General features: G+C 36.9%; 1 protein-coding gene across 1 annotated transcript; it reads left to right on the forward strand.

Annotated features, from left to right (window-relative positions):
- The first annotated feature begins 1,106 nt into the window (after window positions 1-1,106).
- On the forward strand, window positions 1,107-8,412 carry LOC104884264 (alkaline/neutral invertase A, mitochondrial). Its single transcript, XM_010668887.4, has 6 exons — window positions 1,107-2,305; window positions 4,628-4,793; window positions 4,874-5,085; window positions 5,854-6,347; window positions 6,455-6,503; window positions 7,919-8,412. The coding sequence occupies exons 1-6, from the start codon at window positions 1,505-1,507 to the stop codon at window positions 8,243-8,245; spliced, it is 2,049 nt and encodes a 682-aa protein (XP_010667189.1). The 5' UTR covers window positions 1,107-1,504; the 3' UTR covers window positions 8,246-8,412.
- The last annotated feature ends 3,637 nt before the right edge of the window (window positions 8,413-12,049 follow it).

Here is a 12,049-nt window from a genome sequence, read left to right on the forward strand (position 1 = left end):
GGGAAAAAAGGAGAAAAGATATGAAAAATATATAAATACAGTATTTTATATGAATTTAGCGCGTTAGTAGAAAATTCTAAGGGAAATTTCCTCAGGTACCCCTGAGGTTTGCCGTAATTCTCAAATTACCCCTCACATTTGGGAAATTTCCCAGATACCCCCGAACTTTGACTTTGTGCTCAAAATACCCTTATTATTGACGGAACCCTAACGTCGTTAGGGTTTCTTACTCTTTTTCCTCTCATCTTCATCTTCTTCATCTCTTCTCCCACAATCCTCCGTTAATGGCACCTTAAACCTTCAATTTTCTCCCTCTCCTTCCACCTACATGCCTTTATCTCTCCTCCCATCTTCATCTTCTTCATCTCTCTTCATGCTCGTGTCTCCCATCAATCCTTTTTCAATCCCTCTTAAACCACTCTTCTCTATCTTCTTCATCTCTCTCTCTCTCCTAAACTTCACATCCCCTTCAACTTCATTCCTTGTTGTTCTCAGAATAACATTCAAGCACAAACCCAAAAAACCCAACCCCCAACATCGAGAAGAAGAAAATAAAACCTAGGCCAATTTTCTATGACTACATCCATGAAAATGGTGTATAAAACCCATTTCTAGAACCCAGAAATTCTCATGGCATCTTCAATAATAAGAACAACAACAATAACCATCATTAATTTGGGAAAAATTAACAAGGAGAGAGAATTAACTTCACCATCATAAAAAATTGGGGGGAATTCACAAGATGAAAATGGGAAGGAGAGATAGAGGCATGTAGGTGGAAGAAGAGGGAGAAAATTGAAAGTTTAAGGTGTTATTAATGGAGGATTGTGGAAGAAGAGATGAAGAAGATGAAGATGAAGAGGAAAAAGAGTAAGAAACCCTAACGACGTTAGGGTTTCGTCAATAGTAAGGGTATTTTGAGCACAAAGTCAAAGTTCGGGGTATCTGAGAAATTTCCCAAGTGTGGGGTAATTTGAGAATTACGTCAAACCGAAGAAATTTGCCAAATTCTAAAGCATTAGCAACCTCCTAGGCCTCGGCCCTCGTGCACGTGGAGGGGTATAAAGGTCAAAACAAAGCAACAACTTTTGATATTTCCAATTTTGATATTTCAGACATGGCGTCCTCCAGTCTCGTTCCTTTCTCCCAGCACGCGTTTATTTAAACAAAAACCAAAACTTCAAACTTGCATTGCATTTCAAGCAAACACCTTCATTCTTCATACTTAAGCTCTTTATATTGAATCTTAGATCATACCCATTTTCAATTCTCACTCCATTTTCCAGGTTCTATCACTTAATTATTCTTTCATTCTTTACTGTTCACGATCTAATTTTTTTTTTTCCATTTATTTGTACATATATATATATATCCAGGGTTTACGGCATTTCTGTTGCATTATATTTTAAAGTTCAACAGAGCTGTGTATATACTTATTAATATCTGATTATTACTGGGTTTCGATCAGATTATCTTTAATCTTTGAATTTGAATAGCTGGGATTATGAGTACTGGTAGCTCAATTGGGGTTTCAACGATGAAACCTTGTTGTAGAGCGCTGATTAGTTCTAGAAATCCATTTATTTTTAGGGTTTCTCGGAACAGTGTAGTGATTAATGATTCGTCAACGAAACGATGTTATAGACCGAATCATAGACTTAGGTGGTATAGATATGATCATTGTACATCAAATGTTGTTGGTAATAAATGTAGAAATGACTCGAACCGGAGGGGTTTTTATGATTCCGGTTCTAATTCGGGTCGTGCTAGGGTTTTTAAGCGTTGTCGTGGTAACGATAGGGGTCGGGGTGTTTCAGTTATAGTTAATGTGGCGTCGGATGTGAGGGATCATTCGACATCATTGCCGTCATCATTGTGTGGTTCTCGTGTTAATGGGAAGAGCTTTGGGAGGTATTACATTCAAGGTGGGGTGAATGTGGATTTGAAGCCTTTGGTGATAGAGAAGATAGAAGATGATGCAGGATTAGGAGTTGAAGAAAAAGAAAAAGAGGATAGGAATAGGATAGGTGTAAATAAGAATGATACGGACGAAGTTGAAGTTTCCCCGCATGAACGTAAGCTGTCGGAGATTGAGGAGGAGGCGTGGGAGCTTTTGAGGAGCTCGATTGTGAATTATTGTGGAAATCCAGTTGGAACAGTGGCAGCAAATGACCTGAGTGACAATCAACAACTTAATTATGATCAAGTTTTTATCCGGGATTTCGTCCCGTCAGCACTTGCTTTCTTACTCAATGGGGAAGGAGACATTGTGAAGAACTTCCTGCTTCATACATTGCAATTGCAGGTAATCTCTTGTTAATCAACTACAGTAGAAGCTAACTTTGTCACTTCTATTTATACTTCAGCTGTATGGTAGTCTGCTGCAAAATATATTCTTATATATGTCATTTATTGCTGTCTATGTTGCATTACTTTGTATGTTTGGACTGGTTGAAATAGTGAAAAATAGGATTTGAATACCCCTTGATTATCTATCTCATGCCAAAGACACCCAAGCAGTAGAGGAAATATAGAAGTAGAGGTTATATAATGTGATGTACGCAGCTTTTAGTATGTATCGATGTCAGTATATAACTTCTATACGCTGTTGATGCTTTTTTCTCGGAGGATTAAGTACTTCCATACATTAATTAAAATGTCAACAAATTCATTCATTTCTTCTGACGAAATATAGAAATATAGAACATGATGTACTCCCATGTTTAGTGACTTATCTGCTAGGAAAAATCATTTGCCTAAATGCCAAGTTCAACGAAATTAACTGGCTAAGTGTGATTGTCACAGCATAAGATAATATAAACTAGAATTTTTTGCACGCGATGCGTGCTTGAATTTATTTCGAAACAGAAACTCGATTTTCCTCGACATAAGAGTCAAAATTTGAACATTAGACATATGAAGTATAATTGTTTTTAGTTGCAAAATTTGATTGGTTTAGTTTCTGTCACTTAAGTCTCTCACCATAATTTTTGCTTTTTTTTTTTACTTTTCAAAGTTAAATTCTATGAACAAAATAAAAAAATTATTGAATTTATTTATGATTTTTAATATTATAAAGTTCTAGTTGATTTTTGAATTAAGTACAGTACTAACTTTTAAATTCTAAATGCTATAAAAAAAGTAAATATTTTTTTCCTTGTCTAACTTCTAAATTCAGATTTCACTACAAATACACCTCTATTTTTATCATGACCCACCATTAATTGTGAATGGTTCTTGAGAATAGTGATTTGTAAATAAGTTTTTGTAAATGTTTTTGTATGTATTGATGTTCTAGATCATTAGTTTTAGTTTGTATGTTAATTTTAAGTTTTAATAAAGTTTTCCGATTATTTGCGTGATTTTTATAACGTGATTTTCTCAATTGTATGAGTGATCTGTAAAGTTTCTTCTTTTTAAGTGATTAGTGCCAATATTGATTTTGACATTCCTTTTGTAATTTAGAAAGGGAAGGGGGGTAAAATAGGCATTTCAAAAGAGGACACTACACCTCCTCCCTTGGCTTATATAATAGAGATATTTGTAAATTTTTTTGAATGAATTTGTTGACATTTTAATTAATGTATGGTATTTATCAAAACTGATGTTGTTGTAGTATTATTTTAGTAGATTAATTCCTACTCTATACTCATTAGTCATTACTCCCCGAGTATGTTTGGTTCTTGTCGAGAATCTTGTTTATCTTAGTTTCAGTAACCTAATTGGTCCTTGTTTTTGGATGACTTCGGTGCTACTCCATCGTACATATTAATCCTCCTGCCTAGAAATAATGGTTTTATTTTCGCCAACTCCTTAAAAATAAGAACTTATTCACTTGACCGAGATTTCTTCAAGTACTTAATTTGTGCTTACTTCACCCGGTAACAGAGAGAGAAAAAGGGGAAGGGGGTAGATAAGTAAAGAGGAAGAAGAAGGTTGAAGTAATCCATGTACAAAGGCCTAATCAGATATCATAGGAAATTAGTACCAAGAGTGCATCAGGCACTTATATAGACAATGGGTACGGGGTATGCAGATAAAAATCTTGGGGAAATTAGATATGAGCTCCTAGGTCCAGATACGCCTTATAAGCTTATTTTGATGGAATGCGCAGAACATGGACATTGGTTATATATATATATTTTTTTGGACCCCCACTAAGGACCCATTGGTAAGAAGAAGGACCCTACTAGACCAGCACCTCGCTCAGGTCAGCCAGCCCAGTAGCCTAGTTACACAGGTCAACACTTGAGAGTAAGGGGGATCTAAGGGAATCCCTACTCCCAAGCACTAGTAGGTAGTGGGGTTCGAACTTGTGACCTCTAAGTCACAAGGTCAGTTCCCCACCACCTCCACCAAGCAAGCTTGGTACATTGGTTATATATAACCAGGAAATGAAGCATAGAATTGCAGGCACTTTTCGTATAGTGCCTTGGCTTTAACTTTTTATCATTTTAGCAAAGGTGACCTTTTTTTCTCAATAATCCCAAAATTGTAAGAGTGACTACTATTGTTGGACAAATTGATTGAAGTTTTGTCGTAGTTGTAATCTAAATGTATGTGAAGTATTACAATAGCAGAATATTTCTGAAAGCCTTGATCTAAAAATCTTTTTCCTGATCCATAGAGCTGGGAGAAAACTGTTGATTGCTATAGTCCTGGACAAGGATTAATGCCAGCAAGTTTCAAAGTTAGACCTGTACCTCTTGATGGAAAAGAAGGAGCCTTTAAAGAAGTTCTGGACCCAGATTTTGGTGAATCAGCCATTGGACGTGTGGCCCCTGTTGATTCTGGTAAATATGATGCCTATTTCACGTAATGTAAAATGTATCAATGCACTTTAGCAGCACTTGATAGGCTATTTTATGTCCAGGATTGTGGTGGATTATTTTGTTGAGAGCATATGGAAAGATTACTGGCGATTATTCAGTACAAGAAAGGGTGGATGTCCAGACTGGGATAAGACTGATTCTTAACCTGTGCTTAACTAATGGGTTTGATATGTTCCCTACACTATTAGTCACTGATGGATCTTGCATGATTGATCGGCGCATGGGCATACATGGTCATCCTCTTGAAATTCAAGTAAGTTATCTTGTATTAGACCTCATTCTGGCGCCTCATGCTGCATCATTTGGTTCATTCATATGTGTTAGTGTGCAAATATGTAATGGCAATGTCACCTTTTTCTCATGTAATCCGTTGCCCAGTCTATTTTAACTTTACCCATCTTATCTTCCAGTGGCTCTAACCATTTGTATTTCCCTTCTTGGTCATACATATATGTTCTGGTATTGACGGCTGAATCATGTGAGCCTATAATATTGTGATCTGCTTCCAGTTGAATTTAGACCTTTTGTTGCTTTGTCTAATCTGAATATCACAGTGTTTCTAATCTTTAAGAAACATGTTTTTTTTTTTTTATAAATAATCTTTAACATAAGGTGAACTAATAATTTGAAACTTGTTCTTTTGGAGATTATATAAAGGCTTACTGATCACAGTAGTATTATGTTCTTTTAGAAGAGAAGGATTATCTTAAAAGGTTCTCTCCTCTCTCGTAGATCAAGTCAGAGGAGACCATGATGATATCCTAATGGCTAATACATTAATGTGAAAGTGACTAAAATTTATAGTTGTGGATTATATTGTAATTTATACGTATTCTTACCACCTCAACTGCATGAGATGCAATTTACAACTGGCTTGTATTAAAAAATTATTTAGTGTTGTGATAGATACTTGTTAGAGTTCAGCGAATGGATTACATTATTCTGATGAGACTACATGGAAAAAAACAACGATGTGTTTACTTAATATATGTCTGGGTTGTGACTGCCCTTGTTCTTGCAGGCCTTATTCTACTCAGCTTTACGGTGCTCACTTGAGATGCTAGCTGTCAATGATGGAACCAAAAATTTGGTGGCAACAATTAACAATCGGTTAAGTGCACTGTCTTTTCATATTAGGGAGCACTACTGGGTTGACATCAAGAAGCTCAATGAAATATACCGTTACAACACAGAGGAATATTCTACTGATGCCATCAACAAGTTTAATATCTATCCAGAACAAATACCTTCATGGTTGGGTGACTGGATCCCTGAGCATGGTGGTTATTTGATTGGTAATCTGCAACCTGCTCACATGGATTTCAGATTTTTTACACTTGGAAATCTTTGGTCTATTATTTCCTCTTTGGGGACTCCCCAGCAAAATAAAAGTGTACTTAACTTGATTGAAGCTAAATGGGATGACCTTGTAGCGGATATGCCTCTTAAAATTTGTTACCCTGCTTTAGAATCTGAGGAATGGCGGATTATAACTGGCTGTGATCCAAAGAACACGTAAAGTCCAATATACTGCTATTTTTATAGTTATTTATGATGCAGGAAAATAGAATTCTTTACGTTTTGAAATTTAAGCCCTGATCATGCTCCTGATTTCCATGCAGCCCATGGTCATATCATAATGGTGGATCTTGGCCAACACTCTTGTGGCAGGTATGTGTCTTTTGATTTTGTTTTTTTTTTTTTTCTTGAAGGGGGACCCGAACCTGGGTTTGGGTGACTAACTTGCCTAGACACCATTAATGGCATATTATAAGGAAGAAGAAGATGGTTTTGATTAATAAACTGGTAATATAGAAAATGTAAAGATATTCAAACTTTTGAGAGGCTTGATTTTCTCCTAATGAACTCTTAAAAAGCTCAACAAAACAATCATCAATTTTCAACATGCTTATCTCTCTCTCTCTCTCCCTCTCTCTCTCTCTCTCTTCTTATCTCTATATATAGAATTATTCCCCTAGAAACTCCTAGCTTATTCCTCAAGCAAACTAAAAAGATAATGCCAATAATACCCTGCAAATATTTGTTTTTAGCATATTTCAGTATGAGTTATAGTCAAACGAATATATCTATATACTTCGTTCTAAGGTTCTTTTTTCTTTTTCTCTTAAATGATGCCTGATGTCCTCCCTCTTTTCTCCACTTCCCTTTGCAGTTGTTTAACTCTAGTCTAAAAGCATATAAATAGTACAAGTCAGCCATTCAGTAAGATACATACCCAAAATATTGTTGCAAAATCTCCCGTGGACGTATCTTCTTAGAAATACTGCCCATCTAGAAGAACTAACTAAATACAAAGATGTAGTTCTTAGCTCTAACAAACTAGTCTAACAACAACCAGTGAACCTAAAGAATTAGAGCATCATGTTAAAAGAAGGCTGTGGAAGTTTGTTAATAGGAACTTCTTAGGTTTCTGATTATTTGAATTTGCAGCCAGACTTTGATAGCGTTGTCATATGATAGATATGAGAAACGTTTTCTAAAATGCATTGCTCTTTGCTCTCAAAGTACACAAATAGTTTGAGAAACAAAAGTTGTAAAGACGATGACAGCTTCTGTATTGCCTCAATGCTTCTTTCGATCCAAGCAACCTCATCAGATTATGCTGAAGAAACGTCTAGAAACCTAAGATATAGTTTGAGAAACTTATAAACCAGTCCATGCAAAGTATCTTCCCAAACAACAGAACCAAAAATCTAAACCTGCACTTGATATGTTCACCAGTCTTGTCATTATTGCCATGTAACTGTAATGCGTGCTGTGCGGGAAGGAATCTTTGTAATTTACTTTAGCACTAAATCCTAATCTTGGCCAGAGTGAGAGCCATAAGTAGAATATGACTTCTAGGAAATTTTCATTAGTCACCAAGGCTTTTCATGGCATAGTTTTAACAAGCCACAATTTTCTATTGAAGATTGTAGTAGTACTCACTACTCACTTGTCGCATACTTGACCCCTTCAGCCATTTCATAAGCATTGAAGAATTTTCCTCTGTACAATCATTGAAATCATGGATACTGATGCTTATTTGCTATGAGATGATTATCTGAACTGTGCCTGTTTTGCAGTTCACTCTAGCTTGCATAAAGATGAAAAGGCCTGAGCTTGCTGAAAAGGCTATTGCTTTGGCTGAGAAAAGGCTTTCAGTAGACAAATGGCCAGAGTATTATGACACTAAGAAGGGACGTTTTATTGGTAAACAAGCACGGCTTTTTCAAACTTGGACTGTTGCTGGGTATCTGACATCGAAGTTGCTCCTAGAGAAACCAGATGCTGCTTCTGCCCTGATCTTTGACGAGGACTATGAACTTCTTGAGATATGTGTTTGTTCACTCAGCAAAGGCGGCAGAAAGAAGTGCTCTCCTGGTGTCACAAGACGTCAGCATACCCCGTAGTTCATGTTATCGGTCGCTGAATCTCTGTTTCTGAATATGCATGTCATGCACTTGTTATAACTTACTACTGTATAAGATTTATTACAAATTCTTTATATCGCTCTCGCTATTGGTTCCTTGAAAATGTCATGGCCATTAATTATGTAAAATTACAAGGTTATTCTCTACTTATGTTGTTTTAGTTCCACAATTTGGTTTTCGCACAAGTTTTAAGAAAAGAGGAGTAAGAAGAAAATCTATTTGCCGACTTATTTGGTAATTAATCGCACTGAAGCATAGGTAAAAGGAGAGTACACATAGAAAGTAGACCCAAAAGCTTTACCAAAAATAGAAAGGGTGCAACTGAAAGAAAACACTTCAAAGTGGAAAATATTATAACTTAAAAAATTAAAGTATATTATAAAAAAAACTTTGGTTACCAATAAAAAATTAATGTACAATTTCTTCGATGTCAAAAAAAAAAAAAAAAAAAAAAGGAAATTTCTCATAAATGACAATTGGATTCGTTTTTCGCTGGGTTAATGTAAACAAACTCATGAATTGGAGAAAATCTCTCTAAAGAATTGGTAACGATGGAAAGGTGAAATTGGCAGTTGTTCGTGTTTTTTGCAGTACTATATTTGTTGCAACGGAAGCGATTATCAAAGCAATAAACTCAAGGAAACGAATAAAGAACACACAAGATTTAACGAGGTTCACTATCAATATGATAGCTACGTCCTCAAGGCAGGGAAAAAGATTGTTTCACTATGAACGAGACGATTACAAATACAATAGGCAAGATTCAATTGAATGGATTTCCAATTGAATCTCAAAGACTATCTCTAATCTTCTCTATTGTGTTTTCTCTAATCTCTCTCTCTAACTTTTGTGGTAAAAAAGCCCTAAATATGAAATAACATATTTATATGAAGTCTAAAATACAAGTCGTAAGTCGTAGAGAAAATCGGGCAAACAAACGCGCTCCGCGATAAAACGCCCAGCTCGCGACTCGCGACTGGGTCGCGATGAGCGTCGCGACTCGCGACGTACATTCTGCCTCGCTGCTCGAAATCGACCCTGCCGCACCTCGCGAAGCTGGTCGCGACTCGCGACCAAGCTGTTCTTCTTCGCAGCAAGTCACATTTCACAATATTGAAGAACATCCACCATTGCCGCTGCTACTCTTCTTAGCATTACAACCCTTCACCACAAGAGTGATACAGTTCTTGGCAACCACGCTTTACCATACGTGGAGCTTCCTGCAAATGCAAGAGCTGGGGAGGAAGATGATACAGTTAGCTGCAGTACTGACAAGAAGCACTAAAAAGTAAAAACTAGGATATCATCTCTGTTTTACGTTTGTATTGCATTATTTTTTATATTTTATTTTTATTCTGAGATAACACAAGTAGTACTACTACTTTTCAAAGCTGTAGTTTGTTTAATATGTTAACCATCTTATAGCGATGGAATTATGAGAGGTGATTGGCATTATGGTAAATTGCATCATTTGAGCCATTCATTACTTATCTCTTAGATTCCCCTGGTAGCCTCCTACAAAAATCTACAGATTGTCACTGCTCCATTTATCTCCTTCTTCTGTAATCTGTCATCACAACACCTTCTTATCTGAAACCCAAAAATGGATTTAGCTCTGTCTGCTGCTCAAACTCTGTTTGCTGCCCTGCAATGTTCCCAGCTCAAAGATATTTGTTCCTTTTTCGTCGACAAATCCAAACTTGCTGAATTCAAGACTACTGTTGAGACTGTCAAGCTGTGCTCCTTGATGTACAAGATGAAGAGCTCGACAGTAATAAACATGAAGCAGAGCTTTACCTTCAGCGCCTTAAGGATGCTGTCTATGACGCCGATGATCTGCTTGATGAGCTCCTCACTCTCGCTGAGCAGAAGCGCCAAATAGAGGGTGGCAAAGCCTCTGAAAAGTTGCGTCGGTTCTTTTCTTCCAGCAATCCTTTTTTGGCTGCTCACAAGATGTCTCAAGAGGTTAAGAAGATTAGGGAGAAGTTGGACACTGTTGCCAGCAATCACACTAAGTTTGGCTTTAGTGTTGACTCTCAGCCTATAAGGAGGAGAAGGGAGGAGACTTGTTCATATGTGTATGAGGGTAGTATTGTTGGAAGAGAGGACGAGGTGAAGAAGATTGTGGGCCTCTTATTAGGCGATTCTAACATTAGATTGTTGGAATTGGTGGGTTGGGAAAAACTTCCCCTTGCCCAGCTTATGTTTAATGATGCTAGGGTCACAAGCGCATTTCCATTGAGGTTGTGGACTTGTGTCTTTGATCATGATCGGGAACACTTGGATTTAGAAGGGATTCTTCATAAGATTTTGTCTTTGATCATGATCATGATCGGTAAGAAGGATGAGGAATTGACCATGGATCAAGTGCAAAAGCAGCTTCGTGAAAAACTGGCAAGCAACAGATACGTGCTTATCGTAGATGACGTGTGGACCGAGAATCGCAATCAATGGCAAAAGCTCATAGAGCTCTTATTGGAAGGTCAGAAAGGAAGTTGGATAGTGGTTACAACGCGTTCGCATGAGACAACCACAATCATAGGATGCGGCTAGGTGCATAAACTGCAAGGCTTGTCGAAGGAAAATTCCTGGCTTTTGTTTGAGAAGATAGCATTTGGAGTAGAACAATCAAGCGCCAATGAAAATTTGGTCAAGATTGGGCGAGAAATCCTGGAGCAATGTGCTGGAGTCCCGCTCGCTATAAGAGTGGCAGGAAGTATTTTGTTTGGCCAGGAAACGAGCAAATGGTTATTCTTTCAGAAAATTGGATTTTCCAACTTGAGAGATAACCAAAAGGACATCATGCCAATATTGAAATTGAGTTACGATCAGCTTGACTCTCTGTTGAAGAGTTGTTTCACTTATTGTGCATTGTTCCTTAAAGACCTTGAGAAAGAAAAGAAGTTGTTAAATAAATCTTTGAATGGCACAGGGATTCGTTGTACCGCTAGATGTAGGGTAAAGTGTGGAAGATGCTGCTGAGGTATAATTTTCTATTTTGCTACGGAGATGTTTTTTTCAGGATATAAAACGTTTGTGTCTCCTGTTTGTTTACTGCATATTCTATTCATGAACTTGCTCTGAAGCTGATCAGCCTGTGTTTACTACAAAATTCAACACAATATAATGAAAATAACTTCTGATGTTGCACAAACACCAAGGGCTAGCAGTTAGCGCAATAACTTTATGGTGCTTTTCTTGACATTTTAGTTGAATCAAGCATACAATGGTAACATTTCTCTCTGTCATATATTAAATGTATACTCTTTATCTGTAAAATATGATTGAGAATTAATTTGTGTTGTTTTATTATTGATGTAAATCTGAATATATAATACAAGAGTCCTAAGAATGAAAGAAATCCTAATTCATAAAAGATAATAAATTCCAATCCATAAACAAATAGTATTTAGAGTCTATTTAGAGTCCTAAATAGACTATATTTCCTAACACCCCCCTCAAGTTGGGCATGGGAAGGATCGAGAATGCCTAACTTGGAAACAAGAAATTCAAACTGTTGTTTGTCAAGGGCATTAGTAAAGATGTCAGTAACTGTGCCTTCGTGGAGACATAAGAAGGGGCAATGAGGCCGTCGACAATAGCATCACGAACATAATGATAGTCAACCTCAATATGCTTTGTTCTTTCGTGGAAGATAGGATTATGCGCAATATGTGGAGCAAATTGACTATCATAGAATAAGAGAATGGCCTTGGGATGATTGACCCCTAAACTTAATAGTAAAGCTTTCAACTATTTTAATTCGCAAGCAACAGAGGCCAT

Source organism: Beta vulgaris, chromosome 3 (assembly GCF_026745355.1).
Source record: "Beta vulgaris subsp. vulgaris cultivar EL10 chromosome 3, EL10.2, whole genome shotgun sequence".
NCBI lineage: Eukaryota > Viridiplantae > Streptophyta > Magnoliopsida > Caryophyllales > Amaranthaceae > Beta > Beta vulgaris.